Below are 27991 nucleotides of genomic sequence, written 5' to 3'. Positions count from 1 at the left end.
CATATTTTTTTTTACCAAAAGCTGAGGTCCGCTGTAAATATAAAAAAATAATAAAAATAATAAAATATTAAATACAAAAAGTAACATCGTTTTCATGCTTCAAAAAAACCTCGTAACCTTTAAATATATATATATATATATATATATATATATATATATATATATATATATATATGAGCAATAAATTAAATTCTGAATAAAATGCAGACATAAATGGAAAAACGTAAAAAAGGAAACTCAACAAAATCAACTCATATACAGATATTATTGAAATATTTTCTACGACAACGTTTCACAAAATATGGACAACAAGTGACTTGTGTTTTAAGTAATGGTTTACATTCGTTGTCATGTTTTACTATAAAAACGTGGAAATCAAATATCATAATTCGTAGGAAATCGTTGTGTAATTCTGTAATTAATCGAAAGATATGCACCAAAACTTTTATGCAAAGTTTCGAACTCTCTTTTTACGATTCACACGTGTTCATCTATTATATAAAGGCAAGTTGTAATTTTTTTTGTGTACGATTAAAATAAAAAATTACATAAGGTACACTTACAGACCATTTGATCCATTTTGACCTCGTAAGAAAAATAATATACTATATGTGCGCTTAGGAAAAAATAGTGCAGGGGGACAGAAAAAGATATTTCATTCTTATTGGAGGTTGTTGTAAAACAAGAACACTTTCATTGGGTCAACCAGTAAGTCAGTTTTCTGTCTTTTTATTTCTCTTCTATTGTATTAAATCATTTGCCAAGGAGAAAATGGAGGCAGAGATAGAAAAATACATATATATATATATATATATATATATATATATATATATATATATATATATATAGAGAGAGAGAGAGAGAGAGAGAGAGAGAGAGAGAGAGAGAAAAAGAGAGAGAGAGAGAGAGGAAAGAGTCGGGAGTGATGTGTAATGAGATATAGAAAGACAGAGAGAAGTTTTTCAAAGTAGATGTTGCACACATTCCCGTTTCCTTATCCAATGGCAATTCTTGATAACCCTGTTTGTTTAACACCAAACATCCAATAAAACCATGCTATTTCAAATCTCTTTTATCTTCTTAGATTCCTTTTATAAGATCATCTACAATGCTAGCTTGCTATCGGAATCTAACATCCTCTACGGTACATTAGACCAATTTTCTGCAAAGCACCTTCCTCAGTATTGAATGCTCCCACCGTCCTGAGGAGAGGAACTCTTGGATTCACACCAATGTCGGCCGTAGCATTAGAAACAAGGCAAGTGGGAAAGGGTAAGCTATTTATCTAAAGACGTCCAGGATTCGAAAATAAATCTTTTTGTTATATTTGCATCAGTGCAACTTGCCTCAAATAATTTTTCCGCGTTTTCTCATTGCACGATTGAGTTGATTCAAGTATTTGGCAGCAACTAGTCATTGGAAAGGTTATATCCAATGTGGTTCACGTTGAATCCAACACATCCGAACTTTTCCGCAATATTAGTTGTGAATTATTTATTTATTTTCCTTTTTTAATTTACCATTTTTTACCCCAAAACCAAGGCACGTTGCCACAGGGATGCGAGAAGTTGCTGTTATTAAGGAACAGATTTAAAAAGGGCACCCTAAAAGATGAGTGAAGAAGCAAGATATTTGTGCACATTACATTTTAATTTTACCATATTAGTACAGTCGGTGAAACAGGGAACAGAGACGGAATCCCTAAGATCAATTCTCCGAAGAAAGAAGTCATTAGAGTATAAAGTCTTCCGGCATCTGTGTCCGTCTACAGTAAAATGGTTGGATTTCGATGCTTGTCGGGTTTGTCGGATGTATTCACGTTTAGGATGTAAAAGGTCAGTATGTTCGACGAGGCACATTCCGTAAAAGAATTAGTAAAAAAAAAAGCATAGAGATGAAAAATTGCGATGATAGGACAGGATCTGGAGCTTGATAGACAGTGCGGGGCCTATTAAGTTACCAAACCTTTTTCATACTCTGTCCAGCAGAAGGAAACTAATGTTTGGGGCAGCAACCTAGATGTGGCAACAGTACGCCATGCATAGATGAATATTTGCTTAAGAGAGATAGAGGATATTTGCCGGCGGGAAAGGTTAATTAGCTCAGTAAGAGAGTACAGCTTATTTGTAACACACTTTGTAGAATCTGCTGTGCATTTGTTTCAATTTACGACAAATCAATCTATTAGACTATTTCATTTCAAAGCCTGTGTTATATAATTAATTACGAATTAGTGGAACATTGTTAAACTTCTACAGTAATTCCTGCATCAATTTGTGTAATTTACTACTGTTATAGTATTCCTTTTCAAATAAAGCCTAGTTGTTAAAGTAAATAATATAATAATGGTTCCTTTTCTTCCTTAAAAAAACATTATCATAAATATTAGTTGAATAAAGTTGGCTTTTTTCTCGCTTTGACATTGTGGATATCATAAGCCTACTATTTCTATTTAAAATTATTAAAATGAATTTTCTTAATATACTCAGTCATAAATATGCGAGCAACTACATGAATGTTAACTTACTTTCATATTCCTTAAAAAATCGTTAATTAATTACATATTTATTTTTATGGGTTCTTATTAAATGATTGTTCTATTTCATTATTAAGCTGAATTTTATTTATTCATAATTTCTACATTCTGTGTAATTGTGTAAAATTAAAGACGAAAACGTTTTAGCACACGGAGATATTTGGATTTTACCAGGAAATTTTGCTGCTAAGGGTGTAAAAATGAAAGGAAAACCTTGACCTTGGCAGCGTAAGTCGAATAAAATATATTACTAGTGCTTTTGCGCCACACACACACACACACACACACACACACATATAAATATATATTTGTGTGTGTGTGTGTGTGTGTGTGGTTCATTTTTTTTGTTTGCGATACTTTTTGAAAGAATTCAATAATTTATATGAAAATGAATTTTTATCCAAATGCGAGTACGAAGAGCGGCACTTGTATTAAAAATGTATATATATATATATATATAATTATCCACTGACACGTGTTTCGAATGTTTACAACTCATCAGAATGGCTGAATCTAGCGAGATTCGAAATAGGGTCTCTACTGTAAGAAGCCTAAACCTCTATCACTGGACTATCTCACACTACTGCTGAATATATCGCGTTTTTATGTAGATGTTATTTATTTGTTTTTGTTGGCATTCAAAAAATATCGCAAACAAAAACAAATGAATAACATCTACATAAACGCGATGCATTCAGCAGCCGTGCGAGATAGCCCAATGGTAGAGGTTTAGACTTCTTACCATATGGTCTCGATTTCGAATCTCTACATGGCTGAATTCAGCCATTGTGATAAATCGTAGGCGACGAAACACGTGTCAGTGAATTATCATATTTTAAAAACTATATATATATCCATACGCTAGAACATTGCCATCGTAATTCTACGCAATTCTGCAGAATGTTGAAACCATGCATTCATATATTTTTTTAAAGCATTATATAAGTTTTGTACCGTTAAAAAGTTATTTAAATTATGAAAAACTAATACATACTAATACATATTACTAAAACTTATATATATATATATATATATATATATATATATATATATATAGTCATTTTCCTCTACGAGCATAAAAAGTAACAACTGTTTTTTAAATATCTATCTTTCTGTGTTTTAGATAGAAAGAAAACATTCTCGATAGATTCATAGAAGCTATATAGCTATATGCTTTGAATAGCAAGTATCCTTAAATAATTGTGGTTTCTCGGAATAGAACTGCTTATTTGGCTCTCTGACATCTTGCTATTTCCGTTAAATAGTCGTCTCAAAATAAAACTGAAGTCATTCGTAAGCATTGCTTTCTAAATATAATGTCCTCTATATTATTCATGTCCTACCGGAAGTTTCCACAAAAGACAACCTCGATTCCAACGATCCTCTGAGTTTTCTGAACGATTTTTTTTCGTTTTCCTCTTGATTCCCCCACAACATCGCCAATAACTCTCGTCACTATGAAGAAGCACTATTATATTTCGAATCTCTCTGCGATGACTTTCCCTGTTAAATACTAATCCTCCACGGATGTTCGAGATTATTGGCAAAAGAATTTCGTGACATTATTTTCCTGGCTGTTTGCCAAATTGATCTTTTTAGAAATTGTGTGAGGAATATAGGAGGAGAAATATATAGACATATCAGGGTGGGAGCTCTATAGAAATATAAAGAAGAGAGGTGTATATAAGTATAGATCGTGGGGATATTTAGAAAAATTAGCTACACCTAAACAACAACAAAACAAAAAAAACAGTCAAAGGAGATAACTTTCATATTTGACAAAGATGTGGGTATCTTGATTTTCATAACTTAGATACTGAACTTAACAAAAATGCGTCTTTATAGAATATCAAAATATTGTAACAACACGCATTTAATCGTAATGGATCTTGCACAATTATTTTCCTCCTCTCACAATATTCGACATTAGTCAAATGGCAATCTATCTATTTCTTATTAACATTCGTCCTCGTTTAGCTTTTAGCCTTAATGGATTTTGTCTGTCTGTTTAAATGTACGTATGTATGTTTGTATGTTTGCCTAAAACATTCGACATAGGCGACGAATTTTCAAAAATTTAATATCGTTTTGAAGCCGACCCTTCGGATGACAAATATCGAAAAATTGGCTAAAGACATTAATTCTTCACCCTCAACTGGCCCTTTTTCTTTACGTCGTTTTTTTCGCCGATATTTTTGAATATCATTCCCTCTTTTCAATTAATTAGCCTTAATTTAAATCTAAGTCACTTCCGGTTTGGCGATGGGCGCAACAGCAAAAACGTCACGGGTTTTTTTTTCACGTTCTTTTCCTCCTTTGCGTTACGGGTTCGATCCTGCCTGCCTACTATCACTTTTTTTTTGCTCAACACACACCTCCAAACACCCGGGCAACACCGGGCACCCAGACTAGTTTATAATAAGAACATGTCTGCGATAGATCCAAATAAGTCGAATTTGATATGGTAGCTTCAATAGTCTGCGAAGAAATCTACTAGGCCAGTAACATCTCGCACACATAGAAGTACATTCATGAAGGAAAGTTTACCAATAAAATACTTGATATTCCTGCGAATGCGCATGTATACGTAGAACAATCTATTTCTCTTTTTTTTTATTCAACTATTGTTTTATACTATGAAATGCAGTTAGGCATACTCTCCCTGTATTTCTGGACGCTGAATGCATGGTAGAACATTCAAAATGCAAGATGTTTCTGTTTACTGTGTTCATCATTTTTCTTCATGGTTGAATGACTATATCGTGAATGACGGCACATCCGCGAAGCATTGAGAAGACAAATGCTGTTGCATCGAACGTTGTTTCTTGTTCTGTTCGTTTTTGTTATGTTATTTAGTAATGCTTGTTTATACCATTCCTTCCGCATTTTTTCGCTCTCCATTGATTACTTATCGATATTGTTTAAATAAGGAGAAGAGTGTTTTCCTTGGTTTTGATGATAAAGAAATATATGTTTTTATTGTGTTTTTATACATTTCCCTATGTCTTCGACATATTTTCTTGTGATGATAAAAGGGGAACCGGAATACGCGGAGGAAAGTAAAATAAGTGCATCGAATACTGGACGCAAAATAAGCTAGGAAAATAGTCGAAAAATAAGAATTGAAAACAAGCAAATCCGCCAAGGACACAGGAACATCTATAAATATAAAAGCGAAAATGTATGTATGTATGTATGTATGTATGTATGTATGTGTGTTCGCTTTTTCTGTATGTCTATAAAAGGCTTTTTTCAGAGAAGCGGTCGTTCGCCTAACAACTTTTAAAAACTTTTTATATCACATATAAATCGTAATATCTCACAGTTAACAACGAAGCTCGCCTGTCTATTTAATTTGCTCGATTTCGGGAAGATAAATATTCAACATTTGTCGCTCGCCGCATGTGGGTTAGTCTTTTTCCTATAACATCTTGGGGGAAAAAAGCGTTCAGCAGTAAATGAATACTATCCCGCAGTCCAACTTGACCTCATTAACTCCTTAAAACGGGCACCTGCCAAATCCAAGTAATTAAATAAATTTAAACGTGTTCCCGTTAGCATTTCGTTTTTTTTCACACTTTGATTTACAACTTTGCCTCAACGGTTCGGGTTCGATCCTCATACTTACTTTTGTTTTTTTTAACCCACCCCCAGCCCCGGAGTTTCCACACACACCTCCAAACACCCGGGCAACGCCGGGTACCCCTCGCTAGTTGTTAATAAAAGCGCGCTAGTTGTGAGATAGCAAAGCCTCTGATTGCATACCATTAGAGATGGGGTACTTTTGAAAATTTCACTCAAGTAAGTCGGCGATAGATACAGCATGAAACCACAGCTTTTTTGCCACAGAAGTGCTCGTTCTTCACAAAGCACAGTAGCGCCTTTTTTTTTCATTGAATTGCCTTTTCTCCACAGTACGAAAACAACTTTTTCTCTACCAAGCACCCAAAGTGGCCCTTCCACATGGAAACATGAAAACTCTCTATCTCCACCTAACCACTTTGCTCCTACAAAGCACGAAACAGCCCCTTCCTTGCAGCATCACGGAAACGGCGTTTCTCTACGGAAATCACGGAACTACAGAAGTACTCCTTTCTCAGAAAGCACAGATAGAACCTTTCTTCACAGAAGCGCAGAAGCGTCCCCCCCAATAAATATTTAAGAGCCCCTTTCTCCAGGAAAGCGCTCTTTTCCCTTGAAAGGCTTATTTCTCCATAGAATTCGTCTTTCCCCATTAATCATAGAAGCGCATTTCACCTTTTCCTTATGTACTCCTTCAAATGCGAATGATCAGTATACTATTCAATTAATTGATGATGCAAAAACATTATTTAATATTCTAACCATTTTACTCCATACTCAACTTAAAGATCAGCTCAAACGATGTACACTTGAGAAATGTGAATAAAGCCACAATTCAAATGGCACTGTTTAATCAATTGAGTGGTATCTTTCTGAATACTCCAATTCCTACGTGCAAAATGTGGTAGTCTCCATCACGTTCCACAACCATCAGACAAACGATTAACATTTCATAAAGTAAAATATTCATTTGTCTTTTGCCAGACTATTCCAAATATTTAATAGTTTAGGGAAAGCAAAAAAAAAAAAAAAAAAAAAAAAATCTGCGAGCTAAGAAACGGATAACCAAAATACATTTTTTTTGATATCATGTAGGATATATGAATTGAACATTTTGATTTTAATAAAACAGAACTTTTCAAATGTTCAGTTTCCTTTTACTTGATTTTTGTTAAACATATATTTGCAATAGTGTAATATTTGAATCCTTTTGAATAAGATATTTTCGAAAATAATTTCCTCTGGCTTGATTGATATTTTTTTTTTACATGGTCTCTGACTTGGTCTTAATATCGCGTTCTTTTAAAGGCGTCGTCGTCGTTGTCGTCGTCGTCGTCGTCGTTGTCGTCGTCGTCATCATCATCATCAATAATAATTGCCGGTCTTAAAATACGTTTTAATATATTTTAATTCATGTAGATTTCGGATGACAGAGCACAATTCTTTATTGAATATATATATAGTGCTAATTTAAAAAGATAACGGAAATGACTTCGGTGTCATCAGCTAGAAGCGAAATGATAACAGTGCCTCGGCAGCGTTTTCTACCGTTTAAGCTAAACCAACAGAAATAAAAAAAGCTTTAAAATTAAACGGCTTCTAGTTATGATTGAATTTGCGCATTTGCGTAAAACTAATAAAATATGTCGGCAAGTTAAAATGAACATTTTGCATTTATTCATTATTTATCATTATTATTATATTCATTTATTATTATTATTATTATTATTATTATTATTATTATTATTATTATTATTATTATTAGGGAGTCATCACTTATCTACACCACTCCAGTATAAGAGTTTATGAGTGTCAAATGGCCAGTGGAACGAAACCAGGGTGATATATAATCGTCGACATTGGATAGAATTTGATTATTTAAGAGGACGGCTAAGCACGGACTTGTTACATTGGATTCGAAAACGACCGCGTTATTGTCAGTTGGGAAGCAACTCCGTGGTATGGTGTTCCACTCACATATGGGATGAGGAAATAAACTTTGCGTATGGTATTTTCGTTTAGTTTTAGCTACATAGTGTTGAGGAAATTTTTGACAGTTGTTGTAGGTAGACGAGTATTTGTGGTTACTCTTTTGAAAGTTTATGTAAAGAAATATACAAGTGCAAATATGAAACATCTAAAGATACGCGAGGAATTGCAGACGAATGGAAAATAAAGGAGCAATTATATGGGGGGAGGGGAACAAGATGTCCGCTCATTGGAAAGGAAGAAGACAAACACTGGAAGGATATATAAATAGATACAAAGTGAGTTGAATAAAAAGATAAGAATGAAGACCAGAAGAAAGAATATATAGACGAAAGAAAGATTAGAGGAACTAATGAAAAGAAGAAATAAAGAAAAATGACTGAATGAAAAAGAGACAAAATGTGTGAATTAAAGAACGTAGGGCGAAATAATGAATAAAGGGTAGAAATAAATAGTGACTGAATAAAAGAATGTATGAAGCAAAAATTGTAAAAAAAAAATAAATGAATGAAAGTTTGTGCAAAAATGAGAAATAGTGAGTTAATGAAATTGAAGATGACATATTGAATGAAAGAGAGAAAAGATAATAAAAAATGAAAGGTACATAGAAATAATGAATTCAATAGACAAAGAAATAATCTCTGAAAAGTTGTAATAGAGCTCGGACGCATGTCTTGTTAGATATGGTAAGGCAACGCCGAAGTTATTGTTATGATCGTTGTAATATTTGTTCAAAGAGGATGTTATCATAGCAAAATAAATATTTGCAGAGAAAATTATTTATGTTCAAATGTTCAATAAATCAAAGAATATAGAACATATCCAATAATTTAAAATAAGTTGACCTCTAGAGTCTGATGACTCTTACGTAGAGGTCATTGTAAAGTGGCGCGGACTTTAGGTGGCGTTTTGGGAAAAGATACAGTGATTTGATCAGTCAGAGATCCATAACGAGAGAGAGAGAGAGAGAGAGAGTGAGAGAGAGTGAGAGAGAGAGAGAGAGCAGACACAGTAAATGATTAGAGATGAGAGAGAGAGGACCAAGTCGAATAGTCATGGCTCCCAGTAAGGGAGGGGGGTCAGAATGCATTAGTCTAGGACCAGCAGCAGCTTTCCAATGAGGCGGGGGACATCGGAAATAAAAGCCGCTGAAGAGACAAACCGAGATTTGTTGATTCATTGGGATTAGGGTTTATTTGCAGCTGTTCCCAAGGATCCGTCAAACAAGATCAGAGACGGATCTGGTATGCCTCTCTGATTGGCCCGATGTTACAACCCCAGAAAACTGTTATTTGTCCATTTTTTGTTACATGTCCGTTGTAAAAATGTATCTGTTGTCAAACTTTTTAGACGTTACACGTATTAGACACACGTATGTAATGTATAAACTCCTCCATTTTATACAAAACGAATATGTAATATTCGTTTTGGCGCCGCGAACAATACACGAGTATAGTAGCAGCATCAGCAGCAATAGCCAACGTATGCAAATTCCGAGCGGTGTGCGAGATGACGTCACGGCGAGGAAAACGGAAGGAAAATTGTTATAAAAACAAAATGACGTGGACGTTTTAGGTAAAAAAGAGGGACCGAGATAGACGCTAAAGAGGTGGCCCGAGAGAGACCGAGATAGAGGTTATAGAGGTGGCCCGAGAGAGACGGAAAAGACACGATCAAAACGTGGCCAGACAGTGATGAAGTACTACGCGTTCAACACGGCAGAGTCTTGTTAAGCATATTGGAGTGCGAGAGAACTTTTAAAGAAGAGATAAGATGTTGTTCTGGAAAGTACATGTAAATCATCATCATCATCATGAAGTCCATCAGTCTTGACGATGACTAGTTGGGGCCTCAGTGCCTTATCCCTCTGTGTTGGCGTAGTCTCACTCCATCACCACACGACTTTCCACCTTGGCTTCAAACTTGCTTGGCCACACGCGGTAACTGGGTGCCTTGCGATCCCAGGCAAAACATTTTGATGATCTCGGAGTAGTAGGGGACCCCAGAGGTAGTGCGCCATGGCACTAATGTGTGGACGTCCCCTGGCACACTACCAACCCCTACTCCACTGTCTTGTTGGTGCCCTTGGTTAGGCGAAGACTAGGGGAACCAACCCCAAAATCAAACACCACTGCCTTGTGAAAGGCTAAGAGATGGGAACTCTGACTTCAAATCCTACTGCTGCCTTGCAGTTTTCCTTAAACGGCTATGGAACCTCATCCAGAAAGAAAAGGCGTAGTAGCGGACACGATAGAGCGAATGTTTACATCACCGAGACTACTTTCGCCCAGAAGCTTCGGCCTCCTCTGTTGCCAGTCGTCGCGGGTTCGCTCCACTGGACATGAACATTGGAGGTTCAGAGGGTGTCTATCTGATACGCAAGAGATACTGCACCCAAACTGGGCAAGCAAGTTTGGAGACATGTAAATAAATGTGTGTTGAAAAATAATGAGTTGAATCCTTCCTGGTCTTAGTTTTCTTACGACTGTCTGCATACAGAGCGTGAACATATAACGACTACGTTACAAGATAAGAAAAAGTAATTAATGGAAGATAAAACAAAAGAATGAATGGAAAATAAAACGAATGAAGATAGAAATAATAACACAATGAAAGTTGTGAAGAAAAAATAAATGAAAGAGAAAAATCTATAATATAAATCTCACCTGTCTGTTTAAATGTATGCATGTATGTATGTATGTTTGTATGTCTGCCTTTCGAAAGAGGCGACGGATTTTCACGAGATTGGTATCGTTTTGAAGCTCGACACTTCGAACGAAAAATATCGAAAAATTGGCTAAAACGTTAATTCCTTCACCCTCAACCGGGCTCTTTTCTACAGGGATGGGCCGCTTTTTTCGCCGATATTTTCGAAAGTCATCCCCTCTTTCGATTGTTTAGTCTTAATTTAAACCTACGTCACTTCCGGTTTTGCATAACGTTTTTTCTTCACGTTCTTTTCCTTCTCCGCGTTACGGGTTCGAGCCTGCCTGCCTACTACTACTTTTTTTGTTGCTCAACTCACACCTCCAAACACCCGGACAACGCCAGGCACCCAGGCTAGTAAGAAATAAATGAAAGACAATCGCAATAACTATATAAGGAATGAAATATAGGAGGCAATCATAAATCAAAGATCAGAAAAAAAGGATGAATGGATTAATGAAACGTAGAGCGAAATAATGAAGAAAAGACCGGAAGTAAGAAATAATATATCAAATATAGAAAGAAAGAATGAATAAATAAAAATGGAAAGAAATAAGAAACACAACCGAGAAAGAAAAATAGTAGATGAATGAGAGATAAATAGAAACAGTGATTGAATGGAATTTTATAAGAAACAATGAACAAATCAAGATAGAAAAAAAATGAAAAAGTATAGCGAGAAAAAAAATTTAACGGAATTACGAAAACAAGACACGAGGGAAAGGAAAAGGGAGTTTGAAAGATGATCTGATAAAACAAACAATGATTGAGTAAATGTTGGCTAAAAGAACAAAATGCTTCATATATATATATATATATATATATATATATATATATATATATACATATATATATATATGTATATTATTACATATATATATATGTATACATACACACAAAAACATATACATAAACGCCTGATGGCATACATACAATAATACACACACACACACACACACGCGCGTGCACGCACATATATGAATGCTAAATTGGAGCAAAACGTCGGTTATATGTATGGGCGGGATGTAGGCTCGAGGGATAAGATCTGCAGCTGTTTTTTCGTATCATATGTTTACCAGTCGTCTAAGATAAAAGCCGGCTAAAAAGCACCTCCTCCTCACGGACGCACATTTTATATTTTCCTCTGGACTATAACAACATCGTAGAATTATTCGCGAAAAAAAAAATATCGCCAACAGCAGCTACTACTACTAGTACTTAATTCTTCATATTATTTGGACTACTATTCTCATCTGGAGTTTTATTTTGTAGTCCGAATACTCCGAACAATATGAGTTATCAATACTTATTGAAAGATTAAAAAAACCTTCCTTATTCTTGCTAATAAAAACTGGGAATATGAAGGAGTTTGAAAATGAATAACTAATCGGAACCGGAAGTAAAATTACCCCACAGTTTTAGTTTTTATTTTCAGCGTTATAGCTTTCGACAAATAGACGAATAATATGGCGAAATCTTTCAAAACTAGCATTTTGTGAATAAAACCCTTTTTTAAAAATAACAATTGTATATACAAACGATGCTGGTAACCAAAAATTGTATATTACAAACAGCTAAAAGTTGTATTTTTTGTTTATTCATACATTTTTATACGTCACATTTTTTGTTGATAATGAGATCTTAAGTGTCAAGGTAATTTTTCTTTTACATAGGAGTCACCACTTATCAAGGCCCGGGGGCCACTCAAGGATAAGGTTTATTGAGTGTACGGTAATCAATGGGAAAATATGGGAGTAGTCGTTATTAATGGAAATTTGGTAAATTGGATTACTTCAGGGGGCGGTTCATCAAGAATTTGTTTACGTTGGACTTGAAGACAACAAAGTTGTAGTCAACTGGGAAACAGGCAAACGGAAGAAAGTTCCACAGGCGTGCAGTTCTAAGTAAGAAACTTTGTTCATGGAATCTACATTTTGACTTAGGCACAGTCAAAGAGTGGAGAAAATTATTGACAGTTGTTTCAGCTAGACGGATGTTTTTCGTGGAAGATTGGCGAGGGGGGCAAAGATTGGAGCTCAGACGAGCACTTGCCATGGAAATAACGATAAAACAAAGACAGTCTCGCAAAATGTGTCTCTTTGCTCATTACCTATTATTTTACATGCAAAAGTTCATCAAATTGCCTGAATGTCAGAAAAAAAGTCTTGTGTGATTTACGCCATATCTTTTGATGTCGAAACATTACATCTAATGACCATATTTAATTAAATACAATTTGATATTTTACCAACATGGGCGATCAACCGATTCTATAGGCCAAGTTATTATTCATTGCAATAATTGCGGCTCTGATATTGTTGTGTTTGATATCGACACTATTTAGATATTTTGTATGTTCGTTTTGTGTCCGCCATTCTATTTACTACAACAATCCAAGACTATTATTTATAGTTTTATCTAGATTTAATCCCTAGGTCTCAGATGTTGGAATAAATAGAAAACATTTTCATTAATAAACAGAATTGAATTCTTTTCCTCCCCTGATCATATGCTACTAAACAGACAAGAAAGAAATGAATAAGGTACTCAGAATACGTTTCGTTTCTTGGTTAAATCGATTTAACTTTTTATAATTGCCATAATAATATACGACTCCTAAGCGAAGTACTCAAATATGGAAAAGACGCGTATCTTATTTTTTTTTGTGACTTATTGACTTATTTATTAGTAATTGGTTATCGGTTAAGGATATTGTGACTTAGTTGATAGTAAGAAATTTATAGCAATTTTATTCTTTGTTTTTGATCCCCCAGCAAAAGGGTTGACCTGTAAATTCACCCTTGTCCGTTCGTCTATATGCACTTTTCTCAATAACTATGCTTTGGAATTTTTTGAAATTTTGCACAAACATTAAACATGACATGACAAAAAAGTTACAGAAGGATTCTCCGGGAAAAATTCGGTTGCCCTCTTAGGGGTACCGTTTACGTTAAAATGACACACATTGATACTTTTGTGCTTCTTACAAAATTGATGCCGTGGATCTTTCTAAAACTTTCTGAAAAATTGCAACTAATTGATTTCTATATAATTTTGTTTGTCTATACTTCGCGATAACACTAGGGTGCACCCACGGCTCTTTTATGGCTAATAAAAACGCTCCATTTTTGGGACTATTTTACCATATTTGTCCAACATTTTCTGTGTATGTCTATTTAGCAGTTTTGCATGGTGCTGAACACAAATTTAAACATGTTTAGGCCTTGGGGACTTTTGGGGTTAAATGGGGGGGCAAATGATAAACTTAGTCATTTCTTTTTTGCATGGTGCAGAACTCAAATTTTCATATGTTAAGGCCTAAAACTGCATCGTTTGTTCATTTTCACCAGGATTTGAAATTCCCTGGGGACTTTGAGGGCTAAGTTCGAGAGAGGGCAAATACTGAACTTAATCATTTTTTATGCTTTATGATTCCAAGTGCCTTAGAAAAAATATAAGGATCAAATGGCGGGATCAAATTACCGACTAAGAAGTCAGAGACCGCAATAATCACCAGATAGTATCGTCAATAATCTGCAAACGACATCTAAGCTATTTCGGGCATACCATATGATTATCCTCAGATAGAATTGCAAACTACGTGCTACAATGGACTCCTAATATAAAAAAGGAAATGGAAGACCAAAAATTAACTGAAACCAGATAATCGAAAAAAATTAGATTGCAACGGAAAGAAGTTAGAGAGTCTGTGGATCTGACCAGATAAAAAAACGACGGCATACTTTTATTGTCTCATGCATCTTAAGATGCAGGACTTCGTAAGTCTAAATAAATTAGCTTTATACCGATGTAAATTCTATTAAAAGGCATTGTTATTTTTATAAAAAAAGTGAACATTGAGAACTAACAAACAACTTTGAACGTATTATCGAGCAACAACAAGTCGGAGCTATGATGATTGCAACGTCTTGTCAGACGAGTGCCACTCCCTCAGTCCATGAGCCCAAAAATGACTTCCATCGCCACAGGACCATTTTTATAGAAAAATGCATGAGGGAGTATCTATACACAGATGATGTTACAGAGTCTTAACTTTGTACGACAGTTAAGTCTCTCTCTGGATTCAAAATGTTGAGATCCAGCAACAAGCAAGAGCAAGATAGCCAGCAACGAGTTAAACTGCAGACCAGCTTAATGCGGGTACTGCTCTCCCACTTTAAGTCGTAGCTATATTTCAGTGGAAATATATTTTATTTCCTTATAATATATACCAATCCTTACTAAAGAAGCTTAATGTAATTGCAGAGCAATATAATGGATAAATGACAAAAGTCTATATTTTAAAGTTTATGATGTTGACCATCATATAGTTTATTCCTTTAATTCAGCTGACATTTACTATTCTTGATAGAATTTCGTATCTGTTTTGTAACGCAAAATTAATCACTTAATAATTATATCAATTAGTGAATCTCTTTTGCCCTTAACTGTCAAGAATTGTAAATGTCAACTGAATTAAAGAAATAAACTAGCCAACATCATGAACTTTGGAATATAGAATTTTGTCATTTATTCACTATATATATATATATATATATATATATATATATATATATATATATGTATGTATGTATATATATATATACATATACTGTTTTAACAAAAACGAAGACTTCAAAGAATGGGTTCACAGCTACAAATAGTGTATTTCATTGTAGTTACAATTGTTTCAAGACCATTCGGACAAATTCAAACATTATGTCGTTAGAAAATTTCACAAGAACAGCCTTTCTTCAGGCTTATTAAATAAAAAACACTTTAACAATAAAATATTATGGAAAACATTTCCCTTATAAGAAAAAGAAAACAAACGACTTTACCTCTATCGCATCCTTGCAAAGTATTTTTTAAAGATTTATATATTTACCTATTTTCATATATCTATTCAAAAAAGAAAATCAAACTAAATATCATACGATGTTAACACTAATTACCTATGTCCATTTAATATGTTTTATTAATACTATTCATTGATTCCTTAAATTGAATTTCTATATTTCTTTATTTAATTTTAAATTATTTTAATTTAAAAAAAAATAATCCGGATTAATCAACTAAGTTAAATCGTTGCGATTCTATGTTAGTTTCGTATCAGGAATTTCGATTCTATGTTAGTTTTGTATCAGGAATTTCCTTTGTTTATTTACAAAAATATTGGCTAACCTATTTATGTGATTTAAGAAAGTTTTTGTTTAAAACTTATTCAATAAGGAAATAAAGTTTAACATAACTTTATACTTAGTTCATTCTCATTCTTCATTTAAAATTAAGGATCGCAATCTATTTTTTATTTTTATTTTTAATTTTTAATTTTCTGTTGTTCTTTCCCTTAAGATTTACGATTATCAGATATTTTAGATGCAGAAAGGTAGATAACTCTGTAAGTTCAAAATTTTTAAGGTTTAGTTGAAATTATAAGTTACCAAAATCCTATTAAGTATTCATAACGATGAAAGAGAAGTAACTAAGGTCGCCCGATGTTTCTATTTTGTTAAATTCCTAATATGCATTTATGATTTAGTTATTAATTAAACAAAACCAATTAAAACTAGGCTAACCTATTCAAAATATAAGTTTGCAAAGCATATCTTAACCATGATACTAATTTTATTACCAAAGATTTAACCTACGTTTGCCTTCCAACCATAATTTTCTGGGGTTATGCGTGGCTTTAATACAAAATAACAATTCAGGAATTAAGTTCTTAACTACTTATATAATAATAATATATATCCCATTAATAAGTATTCTAATAATACACCTAATCTTTAACTCCATGTATGTTCTACTCCAATGAAAGTGGGGGTTCACCTTGTTCTTTTTTTTTTTGGATTTAATTATTTAGAACAAAAGTAATATTTAAAAAGCTAGGATTTTTCAAGTTTTACAAATCTAAAAACAGTATCAATTAATCCCCATTCTTTTATTACTAATTTAAAAAAAATTCATATTGCTAATTTTTTGTTAAGTTATTTTATTGATTTGAAAACGGTTTCACCATCAAGATGACTAAAAATGTGTTCCCAGTTTTGAAACTTTTTTAAAATCCTTTTTATAGATCTAAATTTCTTATTGTCTTTATTTCTAAAAATGTGTTTCTAGTGTAGAATATTAGATTCCAGATTTGCTTGCTAGATGTGAATCATTCATCACATCTAATTTACATAATTCTTAGCTTTTTAACTCTATATTTACTTTGGCCTTGCACTCAAGAACCTTTATTTTTCCCAGAATGTTTTTTTTTTACCAGAGCTACATTTAAGACGTTATAGAAAAAATATTCCGTTGGGTGGCAAATGCTTAACCTCAGAAATAGTGTAGAAATGTGAGATTAAGGCTGATAATATTAAGAATGTATATCTTTGTGCCACGGAGTGCGTTTTTAAGGAAATTACAGAAACCATGTTGTATCCTTCAAAAATGAACTGGAGATGGAAACTAATAGAGAAGGTGTTAATGATAGAAGGAGGGATGGTACAAGAATCAAAATTAGAAATAAAAAGAGGAATAATGTTTGAATTTGTCCGAATAGCCTTGAAACAATTGTAACTAACAATGAAATACACTATTTGTTGCTATTAACACATTCTTTAAATTATTGGTTTTTGTTAAAACAATATATGGATGCTCAATTATGAAATTTGATAATTTTGTAGCTTACAGTCTAAGTCATCTCTTTTTGACTATAAATTTATTGGTATATGAACGATTACTGAATTATATAAACACAGCAAAATTCGGAATAATACAGATAAGACTATATATATATATATGCATATATAGAGAGATATATATACATATATATATATATATAAGAAAATTAAAACTGTAAGTTGAGCTTTACAATCAAAATTTATTGTTCGACTGACTACTCAAAAAACAATTTACAAAGTCCTTATTCCGCGGAGTTTTATAGAACCCAATTCTTATATTCTTTTCATCAGAGGCTAAAAAGAAATCAGAAAATTATATTTGCAGCCATGCTAGAATTTGCTAGTTATGATATTAAGTGAAACCGCAATTTATTGTAGTTATAAATGACCCCCCCCAAAAAAGGAGTGAAAAAAAAAGAATAGCATGCTTTGAAACTCCGCGAAATAAGGATTTTTTAAATTGTTTTTTTGAGTATTCAGTCAAACAATAAATTTTGATTGTAAAGTTCAACTTACATTTTAATTTTCTTTCTCTTATGATAAGCTCTACTCTCTATCGCGTATTGAGCTTTCTTATTCGGTTGGGATTAAATTATCTATACATAAATACTGTTATTTATATTAGTTTAAAGTTTACCATTGCGTATATCAGGTAAACACTACATCCATTTGATTTCATTAATATATATATATATGTATTAATATATATATATATATATATATGTATATGTGTATGTATTTATAGAATATATAATTGAAGTGATTTGAAGTGACTTACCTGGAATTGTCTGCCTGAATAAAATGTGTTTGATGTTGGTTTCAGAGCAGTAAGATGGCTGGGACTTCCAGATGATTTCTTCTTTCCAAAAAATCTAAAATAAATTACAGAGAAGAAAATATTAATACATAAAAAAATTGACACCCCCCCACACAAGTATATATATATATATATATATATATATATATATATATATATTCTATAATATAAAGCTGAACATCTGTGTGTGCGCGTGCGTGTGTGTCTGGTCACAAATAGCCTCCTATGTGATTGATTATTTTAAAAAACTGATTTCATATAACGATAGAAGAGGTATCGATGATCAGGAGTGGGTATGTTGTATCTGGAAGAACGGTGGTTCATAAAAATTGTTGGGTCTGCGTTCGCGCCTGGTCCCCAAAGTATGGAAATGAAAAATGAAAAAAAAAACAACGTTTACAAAGGTTTTTGATATAGATGTACATAAGAATATTTTGATTAGTATGTTTCAACTTAAATAGGGATTGTATAATAAAATTGTGGGGTCTACGTTCGCGCCTGTACTCCATGCAAATATGGCACAAACTTAAACACAGATTTTCATATCTATTTGCGTAAGTATACTTTGATAATTATGTTTCAGTTTGAAGAAATATGGTATAATAAAATTATTGGGTGTTCGTTCACACCTGACCTCCATAGTATGTAAATATGTCACAAAGTTTAACAAGGTTTTTAAAAGGGGGAGGGTCCACAATAACACCTTAACTTTAATCTTCACGTTAGCTTTTATTTATTTTTTTGAGTTGAATCATATTGTGTCGAATAAATTCACCTCATAAATTCACGTTCTTATTAAAGTGAAAGCCAAAAAAAAGTAGGAACTTTAGACAATTTTCGACACAAATTTAGCATAACTCTGTTTTTTTCCTTCTCCACTTGCACGTGGCACTCTTTCGAAAATAGATAAATAATAAAAAATAAGAACGTTACTTGTTATCATGTCAAAAGAAGGAAAACATCCTGCTCACGTGATTATGTGTCTTTTTAAAAACATTGCATAACCTTTTTATTTTTATTTATATATCTGTTTAAGCTTTTTTGTCAGTGTACTAGAAGGAATTCAGTTGATTACAACCCTTTCTGTGTGTTCTTTACATTACAATAGTACAACCCTGAATCCGACGGCGCAATACTACACCGTTCAAGACTGTAAAACTTAAACAGAGCTGTTCAACTTGAAAAGGGCGCCATTTTCTTCTTATTCATATTTATATCGATTCTTTGCTTTAAAAAACTAAAGTAATAACGTGTTTACTTTTCAAATATCCCATGTTGCTGTTTCGGATTATTTTACTAAAGTAAGTAAAGCTTCATTATTTTTCAAAACTGTTTTTGTTTCTTTGTTTTTCGATATTTCGTCGATATTATTTAGTAAAATTGTTTAGCAGAAAAGCCAACAAACGACTACCTGAAAAAATAAATATACAAGAAATAAATGTTACCATAGTCAATAAAAGTTCAGTTCAGGTTTTTTTTTGTTTGAAATAGTTTTTAATACTCTTTACTTCAGCGAACCGAAATTAAAACGAAATTTGAGGCGATAACTACTTAAATGAATTTTCTACACATGCCATAATCGAATATTCTTCAAGCACAAAATAACGGAAAACATTAAAATTTATAAATATTCCTTACGTTGACGGAACTCTCTTAAATTGTTAACACAGAATGCTCAGGTGCCTCTCCTTCAAATTGAAAACGGTGCTCTCCATTTCAAAGTCGCTGCCATTTTGATTTTTTTAAAACCGGTTTGTGAATTAAAATTTTTTTTTTTATAAACTACTTAAAAATACAAACACACTTTTCTACCACAAAAGTAATTTTTATTGACTATGGTAACATTTATTTCTTGTATATTTATATTATTATATATATAACCTTTTCTCTTTGTAAGGAAACATCATTTTGTTGGTCACTCTTGGCTACGAATGGAAACAAAATTGATATAAAAAATATATTTTCACGCAAATTATCTTTACTTTCATCATATTTTGCTTATGGTAACATTTTTGAGTATCAAAACCTATCTCTTTGCAACCACCTCATTTTCATAACCTATCTTACTTTCATCAATCGCAGTCCATATTTTGTAGGCTGTTTGAACCCAGTGAACGACGGGTACTTCTGCTAGTATATATATAAACATATACCAATGCGAAACTGTCATGTCGATGTTTTGATATGTAGCTATTAAAACTACGCTTTCTCAGACAAAGAAATTGTCCAATTGATAACCTAAAATAATTATTGTATTCGCACTGCTTAAACTGAACGTGATGTAATCTTTGTAAGAAAATATAGATATCATTTCAATATTGCAGTTCACTATAAGCTCAATATTAAACATATACAACATAACAATGCAATCAAATTAAACACGATGAATAAAAAATTAAAGATATAAAAAACTGGAAGCATCAACCCTTTAACCAAAGTGAGTGGGTTCGGCATTAAATAACCTGAAAACTGTTGAAATACTGTAAATCAATCCAAACTAAAAATACATATTTTCGTCAATGAGAGATTTTATCCAACAATCGGAAGTTTTTTTTTTTTTTTTTTTTTACAAGGTGGTCACCACATATCAAGGCCCGGAAGTCACTCAGGGATAAGGGTTATTGTAAGTACAGTATGTTAGTGTGGATATTTAAAATCTCTACTTAAGGAGGCGGTTCATCAGGAATTTGTTTACGTTGGACTTGAAGACATCCAAGTTGTAGTCAGAAGTGAACCAGGCAGACGAAACAGAGTTCCACAGGCGTGCACTTCTAAGAAAGAAGCTTTGTTCATGGAATCTACGTTTTGATTTAGGCATAGATAAAGAGTGGGGGACATTTTTGACAGTGGATTCAGCTAGACGGGTGTTTTTCGTGAAATATTGGTGAGGGGGGGACCAGAGATTGGAGTTCAGACGAGCACCTGCTATGGAAATAACGATACAACAACGATAGGCTTCAACGTCTCTTCTGTGGGAGAGAGGTTGTAGGGAAGAGAAAAAGGCATCCCCCACTAAGCCACAAAGTCTATTTTGTACTCTGTCAAGGCAGGAAAGGCTGTTTTTAGCAGCTCCTGCCCAGATATGGCAGCAGTATTCCATCCTTGGACGCACTTGGCTTTTATATAGATAGAGAATTGCATCAGTACTGAGATATCTACTGGAGCGGTAGAAGGATCCCACCATCTTTCCAGCGACCTTGGCAACAGACTTGATGTACGTGTTCCATTTCAGATCAGGAGTGAAGGTCAAACCCAGAAGCTTGTCAAAACATAGGGCTTCTCCTAGACGAGAGCCATCCATTTCAATTGATGCCAGATGGGGATCAGAGCGTTGATGATGTAGAGATAGGAGTTTGGTTTTTGATGCATTAAAGATAACCAGCCACGTCTTCCCCCCACTGAACCACTCGTTCGAGATTAGAGGAGAGAGAATCAGAGAGAGCTTTGTCATTTACAGTCTTTGATGTGTTGCCGTAGATGGTCGTGTCATCAGCATAGATGTCAACGAATGATTTAAGTATGTGTTTAGGGAGATCATTGATGTAGATCAGGAAGAAGGTTGGGCTCAGGATTGAGCCTTGAGGGACTCCAGCATTAATACTGCAGGCCTCTGATTTTTGTCCATCAACCACTACTCTTATGAACCTATCAGAGAGAAATGATTTAATGATAGAGAGAATATTTCCAGTTATACCGTAGCTGGAGATCTTGTGAAATAGACCTTTATGCTATACCTTGTCGAAGTCTTTTTATATGTCAAGAGCAATTGCCCTGGAAAGGAAGCCTTTGTCAAGAGATTCACTAATCCTATGAGATATAACCGTTAGCACATCTGCGGTAGATCTTGCAGAACGAAAACCATATTGCGTGTCACTAAGAAGGTTATTTCTGCTGAGGTGGTTGACTATTTCTCTATTTGATATGGATTCCAGCAACTTACTCATAACACACAGGAGACTTATTGGTCTGTACTGAGAGGGAGATGACTTATCACCTGAGTTCTTAAATACAGGGCATACTGATGAGGTTTTCCAGGGTGTTGGAAAGCACTTCTCCTTAAGGCGACGTTTAAACAGTTTCGTAAGTATGGGAGCAAGTTCTGGTTGAAGCTTTTTTAACACTATAGTTGGGATGCCGTCAGGGCCAGTAACTTTACTGGAATCAAGGTTTTTGATTAGCTTGGCGACCTCATGCATAGATATTTGTATGTTACCTAGCGTGTTCTGTGTTATAGGAGGGAATATGGGGAGTTGATGGCCTTCGTCGCATAGGGTAGAATTAGCTGCAAAGTTCTTGGCAAATAGTTTGGCCTTGTCTGAAGCTGACGTGATGACCTCTGGTCCGTTGATAATGGTTGGGATAGAACGCACACTTCTGCTCAGGATCATATTTGTTATTTGGCAAAACTGGTGGGAACCAAGCCGCTGATCAGCTACCTTGGATTTAACAGACTGGGCATATAGCTCTCTTGCATTTTTTTATTACTCTTTTACAGTGGTTGCTGGCGTTCCTGAAAGCAGCTTTAGTTTCAGTGCATCTATTACGTTAGTAGCTATGGAAAAAGTGATTTCTGTGCGCGATGGCAGTAGCACATTCTGTGGAATAACCATGGTTGACTGGTAAGTTTTTGTTTATCAAAAGTGGACTTAATGTAAAATATCACCAGTCATTGGTCTTCAAATTTATTTCAGAATAAGTTTCAGGGTATTTTATACCTATTATTCAAATTCTGTATGAAATAGTAAGTAAATATAATTACCAGTGTAACTTGAGAACACATTCCTCTTTAAGGATGTTCCGAGTGTTAGAATAGAAATTAAAGTAATGACGAAGCAACATTTAATCTAGGTTGGTGGAACCGGTTTCTATGATGGAGGAAGTTTCTGAAGCATATTAAATTAACAACCAGTACTCAGAAGTATGTATATTTCAGTCAGGTGAGATGAAGATGTAAGGATTTTGCAGTTCTTGCAAAGACGTGCGACGTCCTACTACATACAGCGCCTGGCATTCCCCAAAAATCAGCCTTCTGCTAATGACCGGTCTCAACATAACTTCAGTGATTTAACAAGAATCAGTTTATCAACCTTGTTATACCATATATATATATTGTTGCAATATTTTGGTTTTTAATGGGGTATGATCCCACATAGTCGGACGATTTTATTTATAAAGGATGCTGCTAAGAACTGACGAATCAAATTAATTCACGTTCTGCTACCAACCAATCAGAAACCAGAATTGCTTCATAAATGTTAAACCTTTTCTGGAGCAATTTCACATGTTCTTTTCCCGGGTTTCGACACGATAAGAATATTTTGTTCTGTGAAATTGTCTACTACAAACAAGTCACCTCCCAGGACTTGTGTGTAACAGCGAACCATCTGAAACTGTTCTGAAACTCAAAATGGCTTACACTTATATATATATATATATATATATATATATATATATATATATATATATATATATATATATATATGTATGTATATGGTATAACAACCGTCAAACAATGTTGCAGCTTAGATGAATTATGATAGCCAAAAACCCCAAAAAACCCGAAGTCCAAGGCTCAAGTTTCATCCTATTCTGGGCTTAAAAGTTAAACACATCTGAACTCGGTATACGAAATTATGCGAGTACATTGCTACTTGAGCAACCACAACAGGAACAAGAAAGTCTATTAGTTAACATAGATAAAGTAAACTGCGTCGATATCTGACTGTGAAATGTCCATCCTTTGTCTAAAAAAAGTGGGGTAGTCATCCAAACAATTAGAACCCACGCAGATGTCTCACAAGTAGGATTATTTTTTTTACATTCGCTAGGACAATGCTATCTAACATGCTAACCTAGCGAGTGAATTAATATTAGAATTTTCAGAATGTGAAAGATGATATAATTATTTCCAAAATCAAATAACGTCTCACATTCTGAAAATTCTAATATCTATAAATATAGTTTTCGTTTCTGATATGGGACAAGATCATATATTTCATTACTTCGAAAATATATTTGCTTGAAACGTCTGTAAATTGTACAAAAATATCTTTGTTATTTGAGAGACATGTCTTTTATAAATTTTGGTTCAAAAACTGTATCAGTACCAAAAATACAACTTTAATAGATTTTAATACTGCAGGAATGCATAGCGAAAATTCAAACTAGAATGTTTACAATTTTTACTTTTACTCGTTTTAATATGAGTAAAAGGGTTAAAAACTTAACTCATTTCGAGTCGTAACAACAAACTCAATATTACATCAAAGTGCACGTATTCTTAAAGATTACCGATTTAACATTCACACTTATATTGCGAAAAAAGAGAAAGTGGAATAGTTAAAAAATGAGGGGCGGATAAATATGAAAGTAAAGATTACCGGACAACGCCATGTAGAATATATATATATATATATATATATATATATTGTATAACCTCCCTCACTCTCTTTCTCTCTCTCTCTCTCTCATATATATATATATATATATATATATATATATATATATATATATATATATATATATTAAGCATCGTTGAGCCAAGTCAGTATAAAATGGGTTACCATTTGGGAAGTTTAGGTACTGTATGTGCTCTCCGCTTATCTCTGCAGTCTTTTCAGTTGTTCTGGACTTCTCTTTGCTACTGGACTAAGAAAGTACCGATCCAGAGGAGGTGTGGTTAGGATTGCGTAATACTTGCCTCATAATTAAACGCGCAGCGACTCTTACAGAGCGTATCCATTTTCTTTTGAGATTGCTTCACACACTGACACACACACACGCACATATATTATATATATATATATATATATATATACACATATATATATTATATATATATATGTATATAAACGGATTAAGATGTGTAAGCCTCGTTTTGAAGACGACAAGACTAAAGCCTTGCGGGCCAACAATGAACGGACCTGAAAATAAAACCTTTCAATTTAACGAAAACGTTTCTTTATTCCATTTATACCTCATTTACTTTCCTCTTTAATGTACGTTCATTTTTTTCCCCCAAGAGTTGCTCCGTTTGTCTCCCATTTTTAGTTCGTTATCTCTCTCGGAAGATCCACATTAAGAACGTTTCCCTAACATTTAGTTGAGACATATGGGCGCCGTCTTCACTCTTCCTATCAATAGATCCTAATGAGTTCAATCTCCATGAAACGTATAACCATCGCTTCAAACGAAAAATACGTGAACCACCATACATTTAGGAAGTTAGCTCCAAATTACATCATATACATTTTGGGTTAGTATATTTATATATTAAAAATAAATATCACGCTGGCAGTATATGCTAAAAAAATAGTATTACCCTTTCAACTATTCAATTTTCTTACGAGATTCCTTCAATAAATTTGCAGACTTTTTCTACAGGCATTTAAAATTGTTGTAGACTCTTACGGTATGTTGTTGCTATACCTCTTATGAGATGACTAAGTTTTCTGATTTCAGTTTCAAATGAACACCTACAAGAGGAATTGGAATATACTATACTAGAGTCTGATTGTCACAGCTGGCTAATTTCAAAAATGCAATCTGAACGTGACGATACTATAGAACAACAATATGCAATAAAATTCTGTTTAAAAAATTGGGAAAATGCCACAGAAATGTATGTAATGCTTAGGACTGCTTTTGGGTTACCTTGCGTCAATAGAACATCAGTTTATGAGTGGTATAAGTGATTCAAAGAAGGCAGGGAATCTGTGAGGGATAATGAGAGGTGTGGGACGAGTAAGGAAGTCAGAACACCCACATTGATTAGCCAAATAAAGAATTTCATGCATGAGCATAGTATGTGTCTGTAGAGACAATAAGTTCACAGAAACTGTACAGACAATCACACGCGATGAGCTGAAGATGAGGAAGATTTGCGCAATGTTTGTCCCAAATATGCTCCATCCTTGTCACAGACTATTTGACCAAGATGGACATCAAGACAGTTCCTCACCCTCCCTTACTCCTTGTGATTTTTGGTTATTCCCTGAACTCAAGGAAAACCTTAGAGCCTGTCGTTATAAGGCAATTGAGGTCGGTTGTTTTTGTTTTACGGCATATCAACCTTTCCAGGTTATTTAATGCCGAATCCAGTGATTTTGAAGACATTTTTTAAATAGAATATATATATATATATATATATATATATATTTTTCAAGTCGGTTTCTATTGAACCCATAGTTGGGACCCGAACAGGTACTACCATTCCGGCAATTAAAGGGTGGCTCCACACTCCCCACAGCCCGCAAGTTGGAGCCTCACCATTTAAGATCATATCCAGGACCGAGACAATTGAGGAGATAAAAAAAAGCTGTGATGAAGGTCAATGACACGTTCACGCAAGAAGACTTGTATGGGACCTTCCAGAAGTTGTCATACATAAGACATTAGTATTTCGTTACCTTCTTACCTCTTATTTCTCTGTAAGCGTCATGATTAAGGACACTCATTTTTGTAATCTCGTGTACGTGTGCATGTATTTGTTTATAATAATGAGTCATAGCTTATCAAGGTTTTATACTTTTTGTTAGGGAGTTAAAGTTATCTATCTTGAAATTTAATTTATGTTTATAAAACTTTCTGGTGAAAATGGGATCTATGGTGGCCGGGCATGATTAAAAACTTTTAATATATCATATTTTAATGAAATTTATATCATATTTTAACGAAATTTATATCATATTTTAATGAAATTTATATTATATTTTAATGAAATTTATATTATATTTTAATGAAATTTATATCATATTTTAATGAAATTTACATCATATTTTAATGAAATTTATATCATATTTTAATGAAATTTATATCATATGTTAATGACATTTATATCATATGTTAATAACATTTATATCATATTTTAATGAAATTTATATCATATTTTAATGAAATTTATATCATATTTTAATGAAATTTACATCATATTTTAATGAAATTTATATCATATTTTAATGAAATTTATATCATATTTTAATGAAATTTACATGATATTTTAATGAAATTTACATGATATTTTAATGAATTTTATATCATATTTTAATGAAATTTATATCATATTTTAATGAAATTTATATCATATTTTAATGACATTTATATCATATTTTAATGAAATTTATATCATATTTAATGACATTCATATCATATTTTAATGAAATTTACATCATATTTTAATGAAATTTATATCATATTTTAATGACATTTATATCATATTTTAATGAAATTTACATGATATTTTAATGAAATTTATATCATATTTTAATGAAATTGATATCATATTTTAATGAAATTTACATGATATTTAAATGAAATTTATATCATATTTTAATGAAATTTATATCATATTTTAATGAAATTTAAATGATATTTTAATGAAATTTATATCATATTTTAATGAAATTTATATCAAAATTTAATGAAATTTATATGATATTTTAATGAAATTTATATCATATCTTAATGAAATTTATATCATATTTAATGAAATTTATATCATATTTTAATGAAATTTACATGATATTTTAATGAAATTTATATCATATTTTAATGAAATTTATATCATATTTTAATGAAATTTATATCATATTTTAATGAAATTTATATCATATTTTAATGAAATTTACATGATATTTAAATGAAATTTATATCATATTTTAATGAAATTTATATCATATTTTAATGAAA

General features: G+C 32.9%; 1 protein-coding gene across 6 annotated transcripts in view; it reads right to left on the bottom strand.

Annotated features, from left to right (window-relative positions):
• Positions 1–27991, bottom strand: part of LOC145293843 (uncharacterized) — a 682379-nt gene that overhangs the window by 44538 nt on the left and 609850 nt on the right. For all 6 annotated transcript variants that reach the window (XM_080140519.1, XM_080140516.1, XM_080140517.1 and 3 more), the window contains one exon: positions 18266–18359. In XM_080140519.1, the coding sequence (XP_079996645.1) occupies positions 18266–18359 (94 nt within the window). The remainder of the gene's footprint in view (positions 1–18265; positions 18360–27991) is intronic.

The sequence above is a fragment of the Euprymna scolopes genome, chromosome 15 (assembly GCF_053919585.1).
Source record: "Euprymna scolopes isolate OS-2025 chromosome 15, ASM5391958v1, whole genome shotgun sequence".
Taxonomy (NCBI): domain Eukaryota; kingdom Metazoa; phylum Mollusca; class Cephalopoda; order Sepiida; family Sepiolidae; genus Euprymna; species Euprymna scolopes.
This window is presented reverse-complemented; position numbering and strand designations above follow the sequence as displayed.